Raw genomic sequence first — 27,834 nt, 5'->3', positions numbered from 1 at the left:
TACCACGTTGGTTTGTTTGCCAAACATATGATGGCAAGCAGCCATCGTAGCCTATGGACGACTGCAACTTCAAAGGTGTGCAAAATGTTGGCAATTTGCTAAAAATAAACTCCAAGACTACATTACATGTAAAACCATATAATGGCCTGTGGGGTCCGAACGCGTCTACGCTTTTTAAGGATCTATCCAAAAGAATAGCAGACGCCACTGGTGACCGCAGATCTGGCAGGTTCCTCGCACAAAGAATAAGTATTGCGATACAGCGAGGAAATGCTGCCAGCATCCACGGCACCATTCCTGTAATTATTTATTTTAAGATTAGTTTTATTTATTTTTAGACTTAGTTTTTAAGTTTTATTGGTTAGTTATTTAATTATGTTTTTTTTTTCTAGGTATGTATATTATATTAAGTTTTTATGCACTAATAAATATAATAAACCATATAATTCGATGTCATAAGAGAAGTAGTTAATTTTAAACGTTTCGTCAAATGGTCAAAATATAACACAATCACATTACATGACAAAAACTACTATGTGATATAATAGCAATACATTCTTTTTATATATTCTCATCATCCTTTTTGTATATGGACCAATTTCGTTTTTTTTTTCATTATATTTTGATTAAATTTGGCTGGTTTGAAGTGCTCCTCATTCTGGGTGGAATAAATACGTAATCCCAATTTGGGACAAACATGTAAGATTCCGTTGCAAAACATGTAAAGTACCATACGTTTTCGTACCATACGTGTTTAGGTCGTATAGGGAAATTGCGCTTATTATGTACAATCGCCATCAGATATATCGGAGCGGCCAAGGTGTTCATAATATCTGAACACGCACTCTAACGCCCTGACAATAGAGGCGTGTTCAGATATTTGTGAGCGCCTTGGCCGCTCCGATGTATCTGATGGCGACTGTACAATTGTACAGAATAGGGTAAACTACCCATCCAAAAAATTTTACCGAGGTGTGATGAAAAAAATCTACAACAAAATAAAAATTGGTCCACATATAAACAGAGGCCCATTTCTGGAACGATATTAGTCTAATATTATTAGTGTGTTGTCATGGCAACCCTTACGATTTGACAGGCTTGGGTTCGACGACAGTGCCGCCCTTCTCACATCGATTGAAACCCCAAGTATTATCTACCCCTTTGCCTATGTATTATAATTGTTATGATTTTTATCTAATACCACAATAAATAATAGTACTAGGTACAGAAGACTCGCTCTCTAACAAAACGCGTCTGTCACGATCAGCACATATGGCCGCTAGGTGGCGACAGCGCCACGCGCGGATTATGGCAAACCCCAAAATTGGGGTCGAACGGATGTACTTTTAGCTACCTGTTGCAAAGCGACGAAATCGCGGAGTGAGCCACGCCTGATATACGCTTTAAACTAGCAATTCTTGTTACTCTATTAAATGGTGTGTTTCTACGATTTGACAGTTTCGTGGACTAATAATATTAATTTAATATCGTTCGAAAAATGGGCTCCAGAAGTTAAGCTCATATTTTTATGAGGGTACTTATTAAAAAAATAACAAATAATCAGAATTAATTGGACAAATCAGTAAACTCGCTTCATCTTTGGCCATTTTGATTTCCACGTCACAAGGTCTCATTTGCATATTACTTAAAAGTATAAATCAGTACTTTCAGTCTTAACTCAGTGATGTCCGATTGGGACGCTCTCCGTCTTTTGGTCACGAAAAAACTTTGACAAGCGCTGTTTTTGGACGTCGTTGTACCTTTTGTTGGATATCCGGACCTGTTCTAACAGTTTGAGCACCGCTTTATTGTTGGGGCAGACCTCGTCGGCAGTTTTGAGGTCGCTGAGGGCCGCCTCGTAGTTTTTGAGGGCGTAGTGGGACTGCCCGCGCCGGTACAGGGCCTTCTCGTTGCGGGGGTCTAAGGAGAGGACCTGGGGGACAAAGTTAAAATCAAATAAATAAATCTATAGTCTGTATCTTTAGGTATTTAAATAAAAGTAAACATAATATACCCTCAAATGGCTCCTTATGCCAGTTGAGGGTAGATGAAAACATTACACGATCAAATAATGTAGGTTAAAGTTAGGTCGTTCAGTGACTGATCCAGGCATTGTATTTTGTATTTGGTTGGTTAACCAATAAATGTTATAACTACCCGAAAATGTACAATTTATTTGTTTACTTTTATTTAAATACCTAAGGATACAGATATAGGGAGTGTTTTAAATCAACACGAGTTGCGAATTACCTATTCGCACATGTATCATACTTTTTACAGTACATAATATGGCCCTTAGAATTTTGTATACCGGGTGTGGCCTGTAATATGAGCAAAAAATTAAACTGTAGGCTGTACTTCTCATATTGACCAACATTTGTTCAGCAACTTTTAAAAATAACTTGTGGTTTGATTTTTAATACACTTTAAAGTTTATTCTAAGACGCAATGTATTGTGAATTTCGTTATGTTTAAGGCGTGACAAGCAATCACAATGATATGGCGTGGCGATGGCGTCCATTGAAGATAATATTTATTTTGTATGAAAAATAGGGAGTCTTTATACTTCATAATTTTTAAAAGTTGTAGAAAAAAAATGTCACCGTTTGAGGAGTACAATCTGTTTTAATTATTTGCTAGTGTTACAGGCCACACCCGGTATAGTTATGTCATGTGCTAATTATCGCACTAGTGCGGTAAAGTATCACCATATGTACTATAAAAACTAAAATAAGTATAATATTAGGAATTACCTCAGTACAGCACTTGAGGCAGGCCTGGAAGTTTTCTAGCTTGACGTGGCACGCCGCTAAGTTCAAATTGCACTGCTGTGTGTACATCACTGCCTTGTTGAACGCTGAAACATAATGTTATTGTATGTTATGGTTGTAATGTATAGAAACATATGGAGGTGTACTCACACGGCACGAGGGGTTCAGGGTGTGGCGCTCGCTGGTACAGCTCCATAAGATGCGCGATGTATCTTAAACTTTTGTCATTACAAGGCATGATGGTTGTAATGTATAGAAACATATGGAGGTGTACTCACACGGCATGAGGGGTTCAGGATGTGGCGCTCGCTGGAACAGCTCCATGAGATGCGCGATGTATCTTAAACTCTTGTCGTATTTCCGTACGGCCCGCTTGTATCTGCCCTCGGCGAAGTATTTGTTGCCGAAGGTTTTTATTGTGCTTACATAGTTTAATAATGTTTCTATCTGTAAAAAAAGAAAAGAAAAACCGGTCAAGTGCGAGTCGGACTCGCGTTCCAATGGTACATTACCTAATTTTTATTAAATAATTTATTGGTAAAGAACTATTTTGTGTATTTTTTTCAAAATTTTTGACCCAGTAGTTTCAGAGAGGGAATGGTCGGACAGACAGACGCACTACGAGTGATCCTATAAGGGTTCCATTTTTTTTAACAAGCTTTTATTAGGTCAACCTGTATGTAACTATGTAATGGAATCGAAGGTAACTAATTTAACCATCTTCCAAGGATCGTAGCGTCATGAAAATTGGCAGCTGTATGTATATGTATAGCTGTATGTATGTGTATGCTTTTCGTCGGGTAGATGCACAAATCTCTGTTTTGACATTTTGCTGGGACAATCAGTCAGCCGCGACCACGACCAGTGAAACCTGTGTCGAAACGTCGGTAAATAAAGGTAATTGAATATAATTCGCGTTAGACCCGTCTATAATGTGAGTTAATATGTATTCAAAACGCGAAAGTTTAAAATATTATAGCTGTATGTAGTTCTGATGACAATACAATAATATGGTACTGTCGAACTGATCTGATGATGGAGACAGGAGGTGGCCATAGGAACTCTGTGATGAAACAAAGCAACATAAATTGTGTTAGGGGTTATTGGGAATTGTCTCGATGAGTATTAGTTGTCTGTCGTAAGAAAAGTACAGTCAGCGATAAAAGCTTGTACCATAAAATGAAATTTTTTGCCAAAAACTTATTCCTTTTGAGGCACGGAACCCTAACAATTAAGAAAACCAACCTTATGTATAGTATGCAGGGTTGCAGGGTTTCATTTCCGTTTTCATAACTAGAGCACAGGACGGAATTAACAAGCTAGTTATGTATATGAAGGAGCGCTGGTGGCCGCTAGGCTCTTACCGCTAGGTCAAGGCGTGCAACTTTGAATCCGAAGGTCGCGGGTTCAAACCTCGGCTCGTACCAATAAGTTTTACAGAACTTATGTACGAAATATCATTTGATATTTACCATTCGCTTTTCGATGAAAACATTGTAAGGAAACCGGACTAATCCCGATAAGGCCTAGTTTACCCTCTGGGTTGGAAGGTCAGATGGCAGTCGCTTTCGTAAAAACTAGTGCCTACGCCAAAGCTTGGGATTAATTGTCAAGCGGACCCCAGGCTCCCATGAGCCGTGGCATAAATGCCAGGATAAAGTATGCCTTTTATTACATGTCTGAACTCTGAATTAATATTGATCTAACGGTTATTTAATTTTAAATTTTATTTATTTGCATATTTCAATTCAATTGATTATTTCTATACTGTTCTATTTTATTTTAAGTGATGATGATGAATATTATTTTAATGAATTGTAATTATAATTATAAATATTAATTAATTACCCTTTTGACAAGTAAAGTTTATAATTTTATGAATAAAATGATATGATATGATCATCTTCTTGATCGGGTCACTCTTGACAGAGCGGTCGTGGCCATCATTGGAAGTCTCCCTTTGTGACACGTTTGACGGCTCGCCTCCACTCCTCCCTGACGGCTGCGCGTTTAGCGCATTCGTGCAAGGGACCGTCCATTGCTGCCTTTATTTGGTCCGTCCACCTCATGGGCGACCTGCCTCGCGCTCGGGTACCTTCTACTCTGCCTTGCACCACCAGTCGCTCTATGGATACATCTCCACGTCGAGAAACGTGTCCAAAGAAAGTGAGGATGCGAGCCTGAACGATGGAGGGTAGACGCTGCTTGATGCCGAGCTCTTGGAGTATGGAGACGTTGGTGCGGTGTTCGGTCCACGATACCCCAAGCATTCTTCGCCAGCACCACATTGATATGACATGATAAAGTAAGGAAGCTGATGGTGATGAGTCACATATGGTATACCTACCGATAGTTCTTCTAACTGTGGATGGTCCTCAGGATAGTCTGTAATTCTGTCTTCTTCGTCCCAGATCCAGTCTCGCCAATTTCCTATCACCTCACCGCAGTCTTCTATGACGCAATCCTGAAATAAAAACAATGAAAAAAAAAATTTAAACTGGTTATTACACAAATTAAAAAGAAAGTTTACAAACAAAACTCTATTTTAGATTTTAATTGAGTCGATCTCATGCATTAATTACATTTATATATACACAAAAAAATTAATTACATATAAAGTAATATTTGTCAAATTTTATTGCATAGAAAATATCTATAATGTACCTGCAATAACATGTTATACAACGAAGGCCGCAAAAATATCTGACAGGGTCTTATTTGTAGCGCAATAAGAACGCGTCCCATAATTTTTCGGCCTTCGTTGTGTAACATATTATTGCAGGTGACTGTACATAAGCCATAATTAATGTTAAGAGCTCATTTAAACGATGGGAGAACTGGCATGCGAGTTTCATTCAGTTGTGTGTGTGTGTTTGTGTGTGTGCGTGCGTGCGTGCGTGCATGTGCGTGTGTGTGTGTGTGTGTGTGTGTGTGTGTGTGTGTGTGTGTGTGTGTGTGTTTTGCGCGCGCGTGCGCGTGTGTGTGCAAATTTAAGTTTTTTTTTTCTTAAAATCTACTAGATGGCAGATCCAGATGATACAGCTAGGATGGACTCAGAGACAGAGATGGTAGAGGGTAGCACCAGCACCACATAAGAAAAGCCACAAGAATATACCAATCTACAACTGAAGCGTTCGCAAAACCTACTCTAAAAAAGTTTCAACGTACCAGTCTAAGTTTCCCGTCCTGCTCGCCGTATAGTTGCATCTCTGTCACGAGCCCGAGCCCGCTAAGGACCCGGCCGAACACGACGTTCGTGCCGTCCAAGTGTAGACACGGTTGAGACGTGATGCAGAATTGTGAGCCGTTCGTGTGCGGCCGGCCTTTGTTCGCCATGCTAAGGACTCCGGGGTCGTGCTGAAGAAAAAAACCGCAGAGTTAACAGTTTGGACAAAACATTAAAAACCGGCCAAGTGCGAGTCGGACTCGCACACGAAGGGTTCCGTACCTTTAGGTACACAAAAACCCCACTTAAATATTTATTACATTCTGTTTTTAGTATTTGTTGTTAGCGGCAACAGGAATACATCATCTGTGAAAATTTCAACTGCCTAAGCTATCACGGTTCAAGAGATACAGCCTGGTGACAGACAGACAGAGGGACGGACAGCGGAGTCTTAGTAATAGGGTCCCGTTTTTACCCTTTGGGTACGGAACCCTAATAAAAACTCATTTCATGATTCTTAATAATCATTATTTATTTGCTATGAATTCTCGCACATCTCTGGTGGAAACGCAACGCGTTAATGGCCCGAATGATCTATGAATCGTTTGTCTTTATCTGTCATGTTGACTTATGTATTTGTAAGAATAGGATAAAACATGATTGAACTAAATCAGGCTCGTAAAGTTTTATGAATTATGGGTGAATGACAATTACCTACCGGCAGTTTAAAGTTCTCATCTTCAAACGTGGGTCCGTATATGCTCTCGCCGCTTGTGCCATCGTTCCTCACCGTGTCTCCGCCCTGCACCATGAACTGTGACAACCCTGGAATAAATAATATAAATACAAATATATATAAAACACTAGGCGCAAATGGGACTGGGCCAGTAACGTCTACCGCATGCATCTGGAGAGGTTGGCTAGCTTAGCCTCCAAGTGGATGCTGGTAGAGGGACGTGGACGCGGCAGGCCCAAACGGAGATGGCGGGATGACCTGGCCAGCTTGCTGAATGGCCGGAGGAAACACCAAATCGGAAGTCATGGAAAACAAGGGGAGAGGCCTTTGCCCAGCAGTGGGACACTCAAATAGTCTAGAAACAAGAAATACAAATATAAAGAAGCATGGCCTATCTGACCGGCAGGTGGACTGACGACCTGGTAAAGGACGCGGGAGTCCGCTGGATGCGGGTGGCGCAAGACCGGTTATTGTGGCACTCTTTGGGGGAGGTCTATGTCCAGCAGTGGACATCCTCTGGCTGATTTGATGATGATGATGGCCTATCTGGAAGGCGCTGAACAGGCTTAGATCTCAGGTTGGCCGTTGTAAACAGAGCATGGTCGGATCGGATGGGGCTTGCTTCGTGGCCACAATATGCTTGCGACACAGCACCGTACTAAGAAATAAAAGCGCTGGTGGCCTAGCGGTAAGAGCGTGCGACTTGCAATCTGGAGGTCGCGGGTTCAAACCTCGGCTCGTACCAATGAGTTTTTCGGAACTTATGTACGAAATATCATTTGATATTTACCAGTCGCTTTTCGGTGAAGGAAAAACATCGTGAGGAAACCTGCATACATCTGCGAAGAAATTTAAAGGTGTATGTGAAGTCCCCAATCCGCATTGGGCTAGCGTGGGGACTATAGCCCAAGCCCTCTCGCGCTCGAGAGGAGGCCTGTGCTCAGCAGTGGGACGTATAAAGGCTGAAATGATGATGATGATGATGACAGCACCGTAAACCATGGCGCACCTAGCGACCTAGCCAAGGTGACGATCGCTTGCGCTTCGCTATCGAATCGCTTTGTGTCTCTCTATCACTTCCATATTAGTGTGACAGTGACAATTGCGTTTCGTTCGCTACGTAGCGTTAGCGATTGGCATGTTGTCTACTGGGCCTGTTGGCATGTCCCGCGTGCGCGCACTCCTGCCCTGAATCTGCCCTGAGAGACGCCACGGTCAGGGCTGTCAGGTCAGCACCGCTGCTTTCTAGGCATCCACTGTTTAGGGGAACCTCGACACGAGAGTAGAAATAATAAGTTAAAGAATGGATGAGTATGTATGTATGGGCGCTAAAAGAGCATACCTGGGACTACAATTGACGCGAAAGTGTAGTTTTTATATTCATTTTTACACATTTTAATCGAGAGCAAATGCATTGTACATACACTTACTAGGTAAGTACCTACATAAACCAGGTATCGTCTTCGGTCGTCTCTTTTGTTTTTCGTCAAGTTCTTAGTCCTATTCTGCTTTTGTCACCCATTCTACATTTGTCACAATGGTCGGTGGCTTCCTGCTAGGGCGGCCAACAGGGCCGGATTAACCCTAAGTCAAAGTAGGCAACTGCCTAGGGGCCCCGCCTCGGCTAGGGGGCCCCGCCGCGGCTAGGGGGCCCCGCCGCGGCTAGGGGGCCCTCGCGGCTCAGCGCGAACCAAATAAAATTTTGTTCCATAGGGTCAAAATTCATGGGTAATTTTTTTATTCTTATAATAATTAGTGTGCTTTGTTATTGTTTTTTTTTTCGATCCATTCTTTAAATTAATGAAATACTGTAATAAAATTGAAGCAATACGTTACACGCAGCGGTCGGCAACCAGCGGCCCGCGAACCTCTTACTCGTGGCCCGCGAGCCTCGCTGGCTATTTTGTATGTAATATTGACAAACGACAATGTCTGATAAAGTCATAAATACTAACAAAGTGCGGCCCGCGTCCACTTCGTTAGCTGCTATGTGGCCCTTGGCTGCTAAAAGGTTGCCGACCGCTGCGTTACAGCTAGTATACGGGGCGTATTCTGCGTACCTGTTCTAAAATTGTAGGTAATATAATAATGGGGTTTTCAGGAAAAATGGTTTACGTTTAAAATAACACTTGCACTGCGAGTGCTATCGAAATTGTTGCAGGCTTATCTTGGTCTAACTCTAGTAATTTAAGTAATTGTTACATATGGAAATTCTTTATTATTAGGTTGATACTAATCATGTGGCTCAGCGTTTAGTCTTATGGTCGGAAAATCGCTATTCAGCCTCGCAAAATATTAACTATTGAGTAAATTAACTTTGCGGAACTCGTTGAGCGTAGCCTTTAGCCTCGCTTAAAATTTGCCATTAGTGATTAGAGGTAGAAGGAAAGTGACGCTGAAGCTCACATCTTTGGTATTCCACTGGGAATTGGCCTAAAGGGCCCTCTTCACACTTGACGCGACGCGGAATTGGCAAAAACCGATAGAATAAAGCTTTATGTCTACTCAATAAGAGCGACAAAGCCATCGTTCGATTTGGATCGGCTCGGCCGACGCCTGAAGATTGAAATTAAAAACGCAAGTTTATTTCTCTGTACTAAATATGCTGTGCGCAGAATTGGCTGTAGGGGGGCCTGAGCCTCGCACTGCCTAGGGGCCCCGACATGCTTAATCCGGCCCTGGCGGCCAACACTGCAAATCCGCCACTGACTTTACAGACCGACCGCTCAAGTAAGCACAATGCAAATGCGCAATAGTGCAGGCGTCGTACGCCGCCCGCGCCTTCCCCGCCGCCCTTAGTCGTCCTACCCCGTCGCCCCCGTACCGCGCAGGCGCGGACTCATTTAAGCGGTCGGCCTAGAGCAGGGCTCTCCAAACCCCGGCACGCGGGCCATATGCGGCCCGCGAAGCGTTCCAATCCGGCCCGCCGACAGCGTTCCAATCCGGCCTGCGGGAGCCAGCCACCAGGTGTTCAGCCCTAACAGCAGCAAACAGATACACCCCCTCCCCTCTTCGACGCCGACGGTGGCCCGCGCGAAAATTGTGCGGCGCAATATGGCCCTCAGGTAAAAAAGTTTAGAGACCCCTGGTTGCGTTGCAACCCCTTTCACCCCTTGTACTGCGACCCCTTGTTTCGTATGAAGAAACGAAGAATAAGAAAACCATACCTTTGTGAAATTTGGTGCCTTTGTAATGTAGGGGCTTCCCGCTGGCGCCGACTCCCTTCTCCCCGGTGCAGAGGGCGCGGAAGTTCTCTGCCGTTCGCGGAACTATGTCGTTACGTAGCTCGATCACTATGCGGCTAGCTGTAACAATCACACTCTCAGTTTAGTTGCGAATTAAAAAAAAAACAGCCAAGTACGAGTCAGGCTCGCGCGCGATGGGTTCCGTACCATTTACGCAAAAAACGGCAAAAAAGTCACGTTTGTTGCATGGGAGCCCCACTTAAATATTTATTTTAAGTATTTTGTTTTTAGTATTTGTTGTTATAGCGGCAACTTAACTTCAACTGCCTAGATCGATATAGCCTGGTGACAGACAGACGGACAGCGGAGTCTTAGTTATAGGGTCCCGTTTTTACCCTTTGGTTACGGAACCCTAAAAAGGAAAAAAGAGCATGTACTCAATCGGTTCTTTATTTCTTAAGAGATAGACCAAAAAGACGTCAATTGACGCGCGCGGCAACAGACCAATATCAACCTTCGTGCATTATAATATTCTAGCATAGGGGTCATCCATTAATTACATCACACGTTTAGGGGGAGGGAGGGGGTCAAGAAAATGTGACATATTGTGACATGGGGGAGGGGTGAGACACAAACTTTGTGACGTCACTTTAACTTCATAAGTAACCGAAAATTTATTTAAATTATTTTATTCGCTGTACATTTAAATAACAAGTTTTTAAAACGATAATCTTCTTTCCTAAGCAGTTTTGGGTTATAAAATTACTAATATTTATATCGTCAAAAATATTTTGATAAAATATTAATAATACTTAGGTACTTACTTAATTCGATTTGGCGATTTCGTAGAAAAAATGTGACGTCACACTAGGGGGGAGGGGTTTGCCAAACGTGACCAAGTGTGACAAGGAGGGGGGAGGGGTCAAAAAACCCAGAAATTCGTGTGACGTAATTAATGGATGACCCCATAGTTCTAATATTCTACTCAGTCTTTCTAGCATTTACTAAGTTTTTGTTTAGTTAGTCTAAAGGTGATATTTAACGGCGCTTGAAATCAATTACAATTTAATAATATTTACGCAGGAATCTTGATAAGAAATACATTTCAAGAAGTTTAGTTGATAATAATATAGTAAAATGAATTCCAGCAAAAGCATACTTTGCTTCAATTTTATTAACAATTTCTAAATTCAACCTTAAGTTCTAAATGGCATGGTTGATTATCTAAATACTATTAGGATTGAGATAAGCAGTACCTTGAAAATTGTACTTGTAACCTGACTCATTACGGAAGAGATAAAAAAACCATAGAAATAGGCTTAGCTGAATTAGTGAATTATTGAAAATTAACCAGGGATCTCACAGGGATTGTTACTATTTTTTTTATATTGAGATTATTTATGCTGACAGTGAATATTAACAAACCAAATCCATGGTATGTTACATGTAGGTATGGGTACAGTGAGTAAGGGGCCCGTTTATTGAAACCTTGTAACTTGTAATACAAGTTGAAGTCCCCTTTTGACAGCTTTTGTTAGAAAGGGACTTTCATTTATATTACAAGTTACTAGCTTTTGATAAACAGGCCACAGATGTAGTGCATAATTGTTTTCCTTCGTATTTTCTCGGAAACATTCGTATTTGTCATGCTACTTCAATCGACCTATGTACTTCTTGTACCGAGACTGACTGAAATAGCAAGAGACATACATTTTCTTAGAAATACGAATGAAAATAACTATGTACTAAATCTGTACAGAACCGCTAGCAAATATTAATTTTAAAAGGCCAAAATACCAAAAGTAGCTACTCACTACCAGCAATCATAAATCAAAATGGACACCTATTATGTATTACGCAAGTAAGTAAGTAAGTAAATATTCTTTATTGCACCAATAATTATACATTTTACACACATGTAAAACTACAAAGAAATGGCATTGTCATCATGCATATACATATTTGCATTACAAATTTTAAGAGCGCTCTTACAAGAAAAGTCGAAATAATGCAAAATTGATGATACTAGTCGACGAAATTCAGGACTTTGTGCTCATTATTAGAAACAATGAGTACTTGTTCCAGTAAAAGCGTCTTCTTATCTTTTTAAATATCGTTGTAAATATTAGAAAAAGGACTTATTAAATTAGTAATGAATTTTTTTCTGATGGTCGTTTCCGAAAAACCGCGTGAAGCACTGAACGGCAAGCTCTTATTTGGAAATGTTGAGAAGTTTACTCTGCTAAACCTGGCTATTTTGTATTACTAATACCCTGTACTTTAGGCATATCAAACGATATTTTTCCTACATACCTTTGAGAAAGAGAAAATCAAAGTAAAACGAACTCAATTTTCTCTCCGAAACAAGTGTCAATTTCTACGAAAATCTACTTAATATCGAAGTCATTTTCATACTCAAGCAATCTGCAACGTTTACTTATACTGTTGGTATACATTAGTGTTTATGAAATTCTACTATAATTTTTTGGCAATTTTTTGAAAACTACTCTATATTACCGATGACGCGCGCTCGCCAGCTCAGTGCCGCGGCAGAGCTTGTACAGGCAGGACGTGTGTCGGTCGGCTCCGCACATTTTCAACGGCGACGACGAGGTTTTTTATCATTGTGTGCGGCGGGCGCCGTGTAAAACGCTATACTGTGTGCGTGTAAACCGCAACGAGAGACTTTGATCCTAGCACTGTTTTTATAGTATTATAATTTATAATGGTACAGTTTAATAAACTACCGGACAGAATTAAAAATATTTGAAACGACCTGACATTCTATGTATTTATTTGACTCAAGATAGTACTCAGGGTCTGATGATGGAGCCGGAAGGAGGTCACCGGTACCAATCAACCATGCAACTAAACCACTTTGTGTTTAGGCTCGTTTTATTCATCTCAACAAGATCTTTGACACAAGATAGTACTCAGGGTCTGATGATGGAGCCGGAATGTGGTCACCGGTACTAATCAACCATGCAACTAAACCATTTCGTGTTTGGGCTCGTTTTATTCGTCTCAACAAGATCTTTGACACAAGATAGTACTCAGGGTCTGATGATGGAGCCGGAATGTGGTCACCGGTACTAATCAACCATGCAACTAAACCATTTCGTGTTTGGGCTCGTTTGATTCGTCTCAACAAGATCTTTGACACAAGATAGTACTCAGGGTCTGATGATGGAGCCGGAAGGTGGTCACCGGTACCAATCAACCATGCAACTAAACCACTTCGTGTTTAGGCTCGTTTTATTCGTCTCAACAAGATCTTTGACACAAGATAACACATAACATTTCCCCTTCAGTCATTGATTGGTTTCATAGCTATCTTGAAGGCCGTCGGCAACGCGTGAAAATAGATTCCTCTTGTTCTTCGTGGTGCAGCACGTTGGCCGGTGTACCGCAAGGCGGCGTGTTGTCTCCTCTCCTATTTTCAATATTTATTAATAAAATTACTAGTGATATTTCCTCTTCATACCACCTCTATGCCGACGACCTCCAAATTTACTCGCAGTGTGCAATTAGTGATCTCTCTCAAACTGTTAGCTCCACGAACCGGGACTTGGAATGCATCTCCAGTTGGAGTAAACGCTATGGACTGAAAGTGAATCCGGCTAAAACGCAGGCCATAATTTTAGGTAGTCCTCAACTCACCTCTCGGATTGACTTGCACAGCTTACCAGCCATAGTGTTTGATGGCGTCCAGGTTCCTTATTCGAGTCAAGTAAAGAATCTTGGTATTCTAATAGATCGTACACTTTCGTGGATACCACAGATTAGTGAGATCAGTAGGAAATTGTTTGCTTCCTTGGGGTCACTTCGTAGAGTTCGTAACTTTTTACCGCTTGCCACCAAAATTGCGCTTGCACAATCTCTTCTTCTTCCCATACTAGATTACGCCGACATTTGTTACCTGGATATTACGGAGGACCAGCTAAACAAACTAGAACGACTACAAAATGCTTGTATTAGATTCATATATGGCCTGCGCAAATTTGACCACGTCTCGGAATTTCGAACCAAGCTCAAGTGGTTGCCAATTCGTCTGCGTCGCAACTCTCACATTCTCACCCTTCTTTATAACATTCTCTTCAACCCCACTACCCCCCCTTACCTTAAAGAACGTTTTAAATATCTCTCTTCTGCGCGGTGTGCGGAGAAGCATCTCCTTGCTCCTCCTTCTTCTTCTTCTAAATTTTATAATACCTCCTTCACTTTTCGGGCTGTTCGATTGTGGAATGCTTTGCCGTCGGATATAAGATGCGCCAAATCGCTTTCCATATTTAAAAACCTTTTAAAATCCCGTTATCTGTCACTGCCTTAATTTGCCTTTATTTATTTATGTATGTATATATGTATATATATATATATATATATATATATATATATATATATATATATATATATATATATATATATATATGTATTTTATATATTTATTGTATTTACTAGTGTCCGACCGAAGGTTCGGTTTCGGTTTCGGTTTCGGCCAGTTTCGGCCAAAAAATCATGTTTCGGCTGTAGTTTCGGTTTCGGCCAAAAAACAGCCGAACCTTTCGGCCGGGCCGAAACTTACGAAATGGTACTTCGGAAGACCAAAAGTTGGGGAATAAGTAGGACAACAATATTAATATGTACCTACATATTATACTGATTCATGTAGGTATAGGTACAGAAATTAATTGGTTTATTATAAAACACAATTTCACTGATGAGGGCGCCACTCGGACAGTCGACGCAGTCTTAAGAGGCTGTCAATACCTATAACGCGCACACTGTCTTATTGTTTCGGAGTGAATGAGTGATTTTACCTCAATTTACTATTGGTTTGTGATCCACATGTCCTCTACTTCAGCTTAGCCTTTGGCCTCGCTGCGCCATGCTCGGCCTGCGGTCTCGCTTTTTAATACAATGGACATTGGTTGGAGTCTGTGCTCAACTACTTATCCTGGAGCCTCAAGCACGACTTTGACTTCGCATGAAAGTTCGCCTCGCTGGGGCACTTCGGACTTTTAGGCCCAGGTGAAGATTGGTACCCGGCGTTGCGATATTGTCAATAAAAAATTTCGCGCTCGCGTTTTTGGTTGGTTTTTTGGTTCACCCTGTATCTACATGTTAACTTGACTGGTGAATGAATAGAGTTAGACCAAGAAAATTTTGCAATGATTTTGATAAAATACGCAGTGCAACTAGTGCAAATGTTATTTATACGTCATAATTTCATGGAAGTTTTGACGTTTAAAATAACACTTGCACTGCGTGTGTTATCAAAATCTTTGCAAAATTATCTAACTCTAGTAATTTTCTTAAAAAACTGCTTAAGTAACATCAATTTCAAGGATATTGGGTGTTGACAGCCCCATAATAAACGGGGTTTTATGAAATTTTTTCAACGATTTTAACAAGTCTACAAAAGTTTCGGTTTCGGTTTCGGTTTCGGCCGAAACTAGAGCCAAAGCCGAACATTCGGTTTCGGTTTCGGTTTCGGCAAAAAAACATGTTTCGGTCGGACACTAGTATTTACTTAGAATAATTCTTTAATATATCTTTTATATTTATTCTTGATATGTGAGGCTATTCTATTAGTATTCTACGTAATCTCGTATCTGCACTATCCGTTCATTGTTGTAAGTTATTGGTTTCCTGCTACCCAAAGGTTGTCTGGAAGAGATCGCTTTTGAGCGATAAGACCGCCTGTTGTTACCTAATGTAATATCTGTTCTTTTTCTGTATTCCTTTTCATTATGTGGTGCACAATAAAGAATATATTATTATTATTATTGTATGTCTTTCCCATCACGGAACAATGGTGTTCCGGACCTTTGGGAGGCGTGCGCGGAGCCGAAGCCAACACGTAGAGGCCCTTTTGACACTTTAATGAAATGTAAGGGGTACACCGAGCGGATGCTGCCCTTACCCGTGTCATGGGACGCACGCAGAGGCAGCACCCGCCAGGGTGTAAGGGCTATTGAGAGTTGATGAAATCTAAAATGAACTAGGTTATTGGGTGAAAGCGATGGACTAGTACTGAGCTATGGGGTAAAAAACCGGACGCCTGCCTAATAAAACGGTATGCAATTTTTTTTCCGGCAGACGGTGACTCGCCCTCACAAGATGGGCCCCCACAAAAAAGCGACATCTAGGATGGCTCAAGGGCAACACCGGTGTGAGCGGCTCAGGGGTGTCGAGAGGTGTGCGCCGCTTTCTACCCAGTGGCTGTTATTATTATTTGTATCTCCTTTTTTGGAATCACGGGCCTGTAAATCCCGGTTTTTTTTATAGGCTTGCGTGGGGACACAGATCCAACACGTAGAGGCCCCTTGGAGAGTTTTTATGTCATGTAGAACGCCTGCTGGAACCCGTTCACAGGTGCAACAATAGACACCCATGAACCGGTCTCAGCAGGCATTGGGACTATTGTAGAAAAAGAGAACAGTATACCGGTCTATGGATTGAAGTTTGGGTGGACTATGAGACTGGGTTATTACAAAGACGTACGGACACCTGCCATAACAATGTTTACACAAGTTATCGAGGCAGGCGGTGACTTGCCGCTAACTAGATGGGCCCCTGAAACTGCCGTCGCGAAGACGACCAGGAGCAACATCGGTGTGAGCGGCTCAGGGGTGTCGAGAGGTGTGCGCCGCTTTCTACCCAGTGGCTGTTAACAGCCACTGTGCCAACTCGCGTCTTATGCATCTTTCACTTCCACCCCTGGAGCATATAGCTCTAACGACTCCTCTCTGGACGGCCAATGAAGGCAAGCCAGAGCTGAGAGTCCTGCGGGTCCCCTTGGGGTCCACTCCGACCGACGAAGACACGCCGGAGACGGAGACCCTGACCGACTCTCGGGAGCACTCGGGTCCGTGGGGTCGTTACTCCCCAACAGCTCGCCACAAGCTGCCCTGCGGGCTTATTATTATTATTATTAAGATAGTACTCAGGGTCTGATGATGGAGCCGGAATGTGGTCACCGGTACTAATCAACCATGCAACTAAACCATTTCGTGTTTGGGCTCGTTTGATTCGTCTCAACAAGATCTTTGACACAAGATAGTACTCAGGGTCTGATGATGGAGCCGGAAGGTGGTCACCGGTACCAATCAACCATGCAACTAAACCACTTCGTGTTTGGGCTCGTTTCATTCGTCTCAACAAGATCTTTGACACAAGATAGTACTCAGGGTCTGATGATGGAGCCGGAAGGTGGTCACCGGTACCAATCAACCATGCAACTAAACCACTTCGTGTTTAGGCTCGTTTTATTCTTCTCAACAAGATCTTTGACACAAGATAGTACTCAGGGTCTGATGATGGAGCCGGAATGTGGTCACCGGTACTAATCAACCATGCAACTAAACCATTTCGTGTTTGGGCTCGTTTGATTCGTTTCAACAAGATCTTTGACACAAGATAGTACTCAGGATCTGATGATGGAGCTCGAAGGTGGCGACGGGTACCTGTCTATCATGCAGTGTTGGCATCAATCTGAACTAAATCAATCCGGATTGATCAATCGAATTGACGCGTCAATCCGAATTATCAATCCGAATTGATCAATTCGAATTGATTTAATTCTGATTGACGCGTCAATCCGATTGAATCAATTGGAATTAACGCATCAATCCTCAATTCGGATTAAATCAATTCTCAATCTAGATTAACCTAGGGTCCCTTTCCCTTCCCTAAGATTAGTTTTCAAAGGTGTCCTTTTTAGGGACTTACTTACTGGACTTAAAGTCGATATCTGAGGTTCCCAGAGGTTCGAAAACATGTTCCTGATGTCAGTATTGACTGATGTCCCTTTTAGGGACATTTTTCGAAATTGGCCAATTACGTTCATATTCGTAATCGATGTCGACCATAGGTCCCGAAAAATGTTTCTGACGTCAGTATTGAAGGATGTCCCTTCCATTTCGGGACATTTTTTTAAATTGATCGTTGGCACTTTAAAACGATATCTGAGATTTCCAAAGGTTCCGTAACATGTTTCCGACGGCAATACAAACGGAGTTTCCTTTTTTTCTGGACATTTATGATACATTTCTTCCAATTAACCGATTGCGTTCAAAATCGATATCTGAGGTGCCCAAAGGTTTCGAAACATGTTTCTGACGGCAATACCGAAAAATGACCTTTTTTCAGCAGGGTAGCGTAATGCAGGTCGTAAAGTAAGTACGCGGCTAAAGTGTAGAATCTAAATATTGCCGTTGAAACCATATTTTGCATCTCAGATATCGATTTTGAATGCAATCAGTCACTTTCAAAGAATGTCACTAAAATGTCCCAAAACAGGACACCTTTCAATATTGCAGTTGAAAAAATGTTTAGGAACCTCTGTTTAGCTCAGATATCGATTTTAAACGCAATCGGGTAATTTCTAGAAATGTCCCAATAAAGGACATCTCTCAATATTTCCCTCGGAAACAAGTTTCGAAACCTTTGGGCACCTCGGATATCGATTTTGAACGCTACCGGTTAATTTCAAGGAAAGTCCCGAAAATGTTCCAAAACGATTAGTAATCGTCAATCTTCAATCAGTAGATTCAGAATTAGTTTCGTCAATCGTCAATTCGAATTGATCAATCTCAATCGTCAATTCGAATTGATTTTTTGCCAACACTGCTATCATGTAACTGAACCACTTCATGTTTGGGCTCGTTTGATTCGTCTCAACAAGACCTTGGACACAAGTTAGTACTCAAGGTCTGACGATGGAGCTGGACTGTGGCCACGGGTACCAGTCTACCATGTAACTGAACCACTTCGTGTTTGGGCTCATTTGATTCGTCGCAACAAGATCTTTGACACAAGATACTACTCAGGGTCTGATGATGGAGCTCGAAGGTGGCGACGGGTACCAGTCTATCACATAACTGAACCACTTCGTGTTTGGGCTTCGTGTTTGGTTTATCACCTAGTGTTAAAGATCTTGTTGAGACGAATCAAACGAGTCTAAACACGAAGTGGTTTAGTTGCATGGTTGATTGGTACCGGTGACCACCTTCCAGCTCCATCATCAGACTCTGAGTATCACCTAGTGTCAAAGATCTTGTTGAGACTAATAAAACGAGCCTAAACATGAAGTGGTTTAGTTGCATGGTTGATTGGTACCGGGTGACCACCTTCCGGCTCCATCATCAGACTCTGAGTATCACCTAGTGTCAAAGATCTTGTTGAGACTAGTCAAACGAGCCTAAACATGAAGTGGTTTAGTTGCATGGTTGATTGGTACCGGTAACCAACTTCCAGCTCCATCATCAGACTCTGAGTATCACCTATATAGTGTCAAAGATCTTGTTGAGATGAATAAAACGAGCCTAAACACGATGTGGTTTAGTTGTATGGTTGATTGGTAATGGTGACCACCTTCCAGCTCCATCATCAGACCCTGTGTATCTTCAGTGTCAAAGATCTTGTTGGGACGAATCAAACGAGCCCAAACACGAAGTGGTTTAGTTACATGATAGACTGGTACCCGTGGCCACCTTCCAGCTCCATCATCAGACCCTGTGTATCTTCAGTTTCTTGTAACTTGTTTCTTGTAAATAAGCGAGTACCTATAATTTCTTTCGAGTAATATACGTTCATAAGTACGAGTATGGGGCTATTCATAAATTACGTCGTTTCAAATGGGAGGAGGGGGGGGGGGGGGTCTGGACATCGGATGATGGTAGCATGACGTAGGAGGAAACAGAGTCATCCGAAGCATGATTTTTGGATGATTTGAGGGATGGGGGGGTCAAAAATAGATGACGTAATTTATGAACAGCCCCTATGTACATTTGCACTGCATTTAGTATTTTCGTACTTACCAAATAACAGTTTTAGGACTTTATAAGTTAAGTAAAGTTAGTGTTGTTATGGTTGATTTCAATATGCTTCGCGAAGGATCAAGAATGTTTAATCCATCATTGTAGTGCGAGTGTGGTAGAAGGGATCGGAATACTGAGCTCGCACGGCCAGCCGCAGCGCGTAAAATACCTAAACTCGCTCAACCCCGAAATGTAATAGCACTCTTAAGTTGATTGAATAATACATTGGGTCAAGTCACCAATATAAGGGGCCAACCATTAATTACGTCACACGAATTTCTAGGTTTTTTTACCCCTTCCCCCCTCCTTGTCACACTTGGTCACATTTGGCAAAGCCCTCCCCCCCTATTATGACGTCACATTTTTTCTACGAAATCACCAAATCGAATTAAGTAAGTACCTAAGTATTTCCTTCGATATCACGGGCCTATAATCCCGGTTTTTTGATAGGCTTGCGTGGGGACACAGATCCAACACGTAGAGGCCCCTTGGAGAGCTTTAATGTCATGTAGAACGCCTGCTGGAACCCGTTCACAGGTGCAACAATAGACACCCATGAACCGGTCTCAGCAGGCATTGGGACTATTGTAGCAAAAGTGAATAGTATACCGGTCTATGGATTGAAGTTTGGGTGGACAATGAGTACCTAAGTATTATTAATATTTTATCAAAATATTTTTTAGTAATTTTATAACCCAAAACTGCTTAGGAAAGAAAATTAAACGAATAAAAACGTTTATCGTTTTAAAAACTTGTTATTTAAATGTACAGCGAATAAAATAATTTTAATAAATTTTCGGTTACTGATGAAGTTAAAGTGACGTCACAAAGTTTGTGTCTCCCCCCTCCCCCATGTCACAATATGTCACATTTTCTTGGCCCCCTCCCTCCCCCTAAACGTGTGATGTAATTAATGGATGACCCCTAATGTGCCAACGCTGCCAACTAGGTAGTAAGAAATCCATAAATAAATAAATATTATAGGACAATTTACACAGATCGACCTAGTCCCACAGTAAGCTCAATAAGGCTTGTGTTGTAGGTACTAGACGACAATATATATCCCATCAAAAACATAAATGTAAAAAAGGAGAGCCAAGTTCAATACAAAAATTATGCTTGGCTGTGGGGTTCGCCGCAAAAAGAATGGAGATTTAAATGAGTGCCAAGTTCTATGCAAAATCCAAATATGTATTTATAGGAACAAAATAACATTATAAACAAGTATTAAACTCTATTTCTTTGCTTTATTGGATACCTATAACAATTGCTGTTATTTAAAAAAAATGCGAGATCTTAAAGCAGGTTAGATTTGACTTGGCCAGTTTTCATTACATCAATCATTTTATAAAGTTATTCAACATATATATTTTGTAATTCTGATAAAAACTGGCCAAGCCAAATCTAACCTACTTCCCATATAACCATTCCAGTCGCAGAATCATCAAAGTGGTAACTAAATGTCAGATGTGTCGTAACAGAGTCCACACAATGTGTCTAGAATTGTTTCGAAACAAAGTGTCGTCGCCGTGTGTACACTTTTCCGTAACAAGGTGTCGACACATTTGTGTGCACTTTGCGTGCGGTTTGCGACTAAATCTGACAGAAAATTTGTGACAGCAAATGTCAATATAAAATACCTCTTGAAAACCAAGGTTTGTCAAACTACTATTAGTGTCTCGTGTGCTCGTAAGTAATTCTAGTAAGTCATCATGGGCGATGCAAATGAAAACCATATAAACACCCAACACCCGTCAACCTTTTACAGAAAAGTTTTTAAAGAAATGCAATAAGCTACTTAGGTCAGCCAACGAATGCTCCAAAACGTTGTAGAGGGAAATGCTCGGAACACAATTTTTGACTCTGTAACTTGGTTTGGACAAGTTAGGAGGTGAACATATCAAAAGTCCCCGGCCGTAGCCCTTGAGCAGGGGGAAGAGAGGGGGCTTTGATGGTCCCATTTTCCGGTTTTTCGATTATATCTCGGAAACTATGCATCTTAGCGACATGGCCACTTATACAAAATGAAAGTTAATTTAATTTGTTACAAGTTTATTCAGTCAATTTTTTCGATATGTTGAATAGTTTTTGAGATATCCGCTCTTGAAAGTTTATTTAGGGCTCTCAATATTATCTTGATATATCTACATCAGTGAAGGTGCTAGGCCGTGTATGGTATCGTTTTCGTATAAATCTGGGTTGCTGAATCCATTTAAGGTATCACATTGACACCATTCCACAAAATTAAAAAAAATCTTTTTAGGGTTCCGTACCTCAAAAGCAAAAAACGGAATCCTTATAGGATCACTCGTGCGTCTGTATGTCTGTCCGTCTGAATACACAAAATAGTTCTTTACCTATAGATGACAGGAAAACCTATTAGAAATGTGCAGTTAAGCGCGCGTCGGACTTAATGTACGGAACCCTTAATACGCTCGTCCGACTCGCACTTGGCCGGTTTTTTTTAAACTCCTCTTGACGCTTAACCGCTGAACCGATTTCGTTGAAATTTGGTATAGAAATAGTTTGCGTCCCGGAACAGGACATAGGATAGATCTTATAACCAAGCAACCTTTTGAAGGTGTGAAAAGTGGCGTGGAAATTTGTACGGGAAATCAATAACCGCTGAACCGATTTATATTAAATTTGGGATGGTCTACATCTTTGATTTAGTTAAAAATGATAAAAAAAACATGACTTCAAACCTAAACTTAAACAGTATTAACTTCAAGAAGTCAATTCTGAATTCCCCCCTACACCTCATTTCACACCTTTAAAGGATGATTTTTGAGATAACTTTTTATGTCCTGTCTCGGGACTCAAAATATATGTGTACTAAATTTAAATTAAAACTGTTCAGCAGTTTAAGCGTGAAGAGGAGTTTAAAAGAAAGTAAGTTTATATGTTTTTACTTTGGAATGGTGTCAATGTGATACCATAACTAAATTTGGTACTGCGCATTTATACGAAAACGATACCAAACATGGCCTCGTAGCTTTACTGTTGTAGAAGTCAAAATAAAATTGAGAGCCCTAAATTCTTATTACTTGACCAAACTTGTGTAGAAGGAAAAGGAAAAATAAAAGTCTTCGGCAGGAATATAAACACAAATATATATTTTTTTTTTTTGCGTTACTATTTCAATCATCAAATATAAACATACCTTGATTATATTATTCTAGTGAGATCCTCATAGATAAACAAAAACATTTACTTAAAAAATTACAAGGTCGAAATGTCACCGAACTTGTGAGAGTAATATGTGAAAAATAAAAACTTTTATGACAAAAAAATCTGGACACAATTTAAGAAGCATCCAATTGCGTCGAGGAATCATCTGTATTTTTGCTTGTTTCATTACCTCCTCGCTTCTTTTTTTGTCCTTTGTATTCTGTAGCAATTTGTTAGATCTGAAAATAAAGATAACTTGCGTCGTCACGGATGTCGATTTATAGGTTTTAGGGCGTGCAGAATTCGTAAATTATGATCATTTTATATTCCAAGATGGCGGCTACGTATTTTGTCATAAAAGTCGTCATGGATATCGTTTTATAGGTTTTAGGGAATGCAGAATTCGAAAATGATGACCATTTTGGATTCCAAGATGTCTGCCGTGCACTTTGTCATATAAGCCGTCATAGATGTTGATTTATAGGTGTTAGGAAGAGCAGATTTCGAAAATGATGACCATGACCAACAAAACGACATCCATGTCGACTTTTAACATAGTGCATGGCCGCCATCTTGGATTCCAAAATAGTTATTATTTTCGAAATCTGCGCTCTCTAAAACCTATAAAACGACAGCCATGACGACTTTTATGACATACTGCATGGCCGCCATTTTGGATTCCAAAATGGTCATCATTTTCGAAATCATGGCCTCCTAAAACCTATAAAACGACACCCATGACAACTTTTATAACATAGTGCATGGCCGCCATTTTGGATTCCAAAATGGCCATCATTTTCGAAATCTGCGTCCCCTAAAACCTATAAAACGACATCCATGACGACTTTTATGACATAGTGCATGGCCGCCATCTTGGAATCCAAAATGGTCATCGTTTTCGAAATCTGCGCCCCCTAAAACCTATAAAACGACACCCATGACGACTTTTATGACATAGTGCATGGCTACCATTTTGGAATCCAAAATGGTCATCATTTTCTAAATCTGCGCCCCCCAAAACCTATAAAACGACACCCATGACGACTTTTATGGCATAGTGCATGGCTGCCATTTTGGATTCCAAAATGGTCATCATTTTCAAAATTGGAGCCCCCCAAAACCTATAAAACGACATCCATGACGACTTTTAAGACATAGTGCATGGCCGCCATTTTGGATTCCAAAATGGTCATCATTTTCGAAATCTGCGCCCCCCAAAACCTATAAAACGACACCCATGACGACTTTTATGACATAGTGCATGGCCGCCACTCTGGATTACAAAATGGTCATCATTTTCTAAATCGGGGCCCCCTAAAACCCATAAAACGACATCCATGACGACTTTTATGACATAGTGCATGGCCGCCATTTTGGAATCGAAAATGGTTATTATTTTCGAAATCTGCGCCCCCCAAAACTTATAAAACGACACCCATGACGACTTTTATGACATAGTGCATGGCCGCCATTCTGGATTCCAAAATGGTCATCATTTTCGAAAGCGGGGCCCCCTAAAACCTATAAAACGACATCCATGACGACTTTTATGACATAGTGCATGGCCGCCATCTTGGAATCCAAAATGGTCATCGTTTTCGAAATCTGCGCCCCCTAAAACCTATAAAACGACACCCATGACGACTTTTATGACATAGTGCATGGCCACCATTTCAGAATCCAAAATGGTCATCATTTTCTAAATCTGCGCCCCCCAAAACCTATAAAACGACACCCATGACGACTTTTATGACATAGTGCATGGCCGCCATTTTGGATTTCAAAATGGTCATCATTTTCTAAATCGGGGCCCCCTAAAACCTATAAAACGACATCCATGACGACTTTTATGACATAGTGCATGGCCGCCATCTTGGAATCCAAAATGGTCATCATTTTCAAAATTGGGGCCCCCTAAAACGTATAAAACGACATCCATGACGACTTTTATGACACAGTGCATGGCCGCCATTTTGGATTCCAAAATGGTCATCATTTTAGAAATCGGCACTCCCTAAAAGCTATAAATCGACACCCATCTCGACTTTTATGACAAAGTGTTTGGCTACCATCTGCATGCAAGACATTTCTATTATTTTTACGTACATAAATGGCCCCCTGTCAACTTCCAACCGAGATTTAATCGATAATTTATTCGATTAATGTTCAGATTAATTCAATTTCAATCTATGTTAGGTCGACTAAACTAATCGTGATTAAAATTTGAGAATTAACTTTTTTTATTCCATTAATTAGTCGAATAAACAGTTAATCTATTAAGTCCCATCTCTGACCACGGCATTTTTACACTTTGAGAATATCTGAAAACAAATGAACACAAGGAGCCATTTTGCAAATCCAATAACTTTGTTATTACTTTTGACAGCGCGTGTCATGTGTCTACACAGAGTCGACACAAAGTCGAAACATTTGCGACTACTTTGTGACTGCAATATTTCTCAGCCTTAAACCATATTTATACATCATAATTAACAAGTTTCGTAGTATGTAAAGCGTTATTTCTGTTATTTAAGTATAGTATACGCATCGAAGTACTAAAAATGCATCAAATAATATATTTATGAACACAGGCACTGAGAAGTAAACAATTTCATTTCCGGCTAAACTAAAACAATTTGGTGGCGCGTTGATTATATTACACTTAGTTTATCAAATCACTCGAGCAGTTTAATTCCCCATAATAATTTAAGTCCTATTGTAATATAAATGCAAACAATATATAATTACGTCTTGTAATCCGTTTTAGAGATGGCGTATTAATGTCACTTATTTTTATTTAACTATTTTTCCATCTGACAGTTTCCATTTGACAGGAACAAAATGAACGAATGAACGAATGATTTTGGCATAAAGTAGTCGCAAACTAGTAACAATGTGTGCACACGGCGACCACACTTTATGTCACTTTGTGTCATGTGTCGACCCTTCCCCATTTCTGGTAACTGTGTCGACACGGCGACGACTCTGCGACTGGAATTGTGACCGAAACAGACGGTGTCGACACAAGATGTGTCTACACCGCGTCGTAACGGCGACTGGAAATGGTTGTATGGGTTTAAGATCTCACATTTTTTTTAAATAACAGCAATTGTTATAGGTATCCAATAAAGCAAAGAAATAGAGTTTAATACTTGTTTATAATGTTATTTTGTTCCTATAAATACATATTTGGATTTTGCATAGAACTTGGCACTCATTTAAATCTCCATTCTTTTTGCGGCGAACCCCACAGCCAAGCATAATTTTTGTATTGAACTTGGCTCTCCTTTTTTACATTTATGTTTTTGATGGGATATCAATACTTTTTGTAAAGAAAACTAGGCAGGTATGGAGATTTAATGTTTTTTCTTGTGTTTCCGCTGCATGTTTTTTACTTCTGTTCTTTGTATTAATTATGTGGTGCCGCGCGCCGCCAACGACACACCGTTGGCCGGTTGTTTAGCGCGTATTACAGGTTTTTTGTATGGGGACCACCCCTATTTTTTAACTTTTTTTATTTTTAGATTTTTTCCTACGCTTACACACAATTACCGAGCTGGATTCCAAATTTCATCCTTCTAGGTCATCTGGAAGTAGGTTAGGTTTAGGTACTATATGCCAGTCACAATAAAAAAGAAATTTGTATGGGAACCCCCCCTATTTATTAACTTTTTTTTGTTTTTAGATTTTTTCCTACGCTTACACACAATAACCGAGCTGGATTCCAAATTTCATCCTTCTAGGTCATCTGGAAGTAGGTTAGGTTTAGGTACTCATATGTCAGTCACAATAAAAAATGATTTTTTTGTATGGGGACCCCCCCTATTTTATAACTTTTTTTAATTTTTAGATTTTTTCCTACGCTTTCACACAATAACTGAGCTGGATTCCAAATTTCATCCTTCTAGGTCATCTGGAAGTAGGTTAGGTTTAGGTACTATAGGTATGTCAGTCAGTCTTAAAATTTACGACTTTTTGACCTTCATATCTTTATAACCGTTTGAGCTAGCTTCATGAAATTTGGGCTTCTAGATGTCCTTATGGATATAATTAAACACACGTAGTTTTATGTGTTTACGTTAAAGATGTTTTGAGTTATAGAAGGGTCAAAAGTGGCACCAAGTGGTTCGTGTAATATTACACTTGGCGCTGGCTAGCCAGTTCCTTTGCTTGAACTTGGCTTGACACGCTGCCGCGTGTCTAGATAATATACACATATATATAAATACTTATATATACATAAAATACATATAAAGTAGAATCAAAGTTCTGTTGCCCTAGTGGAAAAGGATACAAGTCTCATGCAGCTTAGGAGTAAAATGGGCACAGATGTGACTTAGAACTTACATCCTTTTACAACTGCGCTGCCCGAGACATACCTTTTTTCACCAGGGACACAGAGTTCTATTTTGAAAAACAGACATGTACACATGTAAAGACAATAGACATGTACATAGTAAAAAAAAAAAAATCTAATACCATTACAGGCTAAGGTACAATAGCTAATACAAAACTCACATAAATCAAGGCCCTTTATACCATTCAATTACCAACCTACGCTATGGCGGTGTAATTATATCTATTTTTAGAACAAAGTAGCAAATAATGACACCCTATTTATGTCCATAAAAAAAAACATAATGACTTTTTTATTAAGTAAACGCGCATAGGAACGTAACATATTTATGTTCTAATACATAAACATCGCGAACATAAATGAACTTGAAATATACAATAAATAATGCAATGCAGTAACGAGTCTCGTGTCCTTGTCCTACAGAATCGATTGACCCAGAAACGCGTTGCACATGCACTTTAAAAATTCACTTTTTAACTTAAAATATATCCAATACTGACCTTTCTCGCCATCAATTGATACATCTAGGAACACGATAGAATTGTTTTCATTGACCGAAGCGAAGCGAAGGTCTACGTTTTGACTCGGGCATTTTGCTTTCGTATGTCCGGATGTTCTCCTCTACAG

At 40.5% G+C, this 27,834-nt stretch overlaps 1 protein-coding gene across 1 annotated transcript; it reads right to left on the bottom strand.

The window, feature by feature from the left end:
* Window positions 1–926: 926 nt before the first annotated feature.
* LOC134670669 (peptidyl-prolyl cis-trans isomerase D) lies at window positions 927–27,780 on the bottom strand. The gene is made up of 8 exons (XM_063528484.1): window positions 27,708–27,780; window positions 9,841–9,978; window positions 6,656–6,762; window positions 5,940–6,128; window positions 5,119–5,235; window positions 3,050–3,218; window positions 2,754–2,857; window positions 927–1,933 (listed from the first exon to the last, which is right to left on the bottom strand). Exons 3-8 carry the CDS (start codon window positions 6,746–6,748, stop codon window positions 1,679–1,681), a joined length of 927 nt encoding a protein of 308 aa, XP_063384554.1. The 5' UTR covers window positions 6,749–6,762; window positions 9,841–9,978; window positions 27,708–27,780; the 3' UTR covers window positions 927–1,678.
* Window positions 27,781–27,834: the final 54 nt, after the last annotated feature.

The sequence above is a fragment of the Cydia fagiglandana genome, chromosome 14 (genome assembly GCF_963556715.1).
Source record: "Cydia fagiglandana chromosome 14, ilCydFagi1.1, whole genome shotgun sequence".
NCBI lineage: Eukaryota > Metazoa > Arthropoda > Insecta > Lepidoptera > Tortricidae > Cydia > Cydia fagiglandana.
Note: the sequence above shows the minus strand (reverse complement) of the source record. Positions and strands in the feature narration are given on the sequence as shown.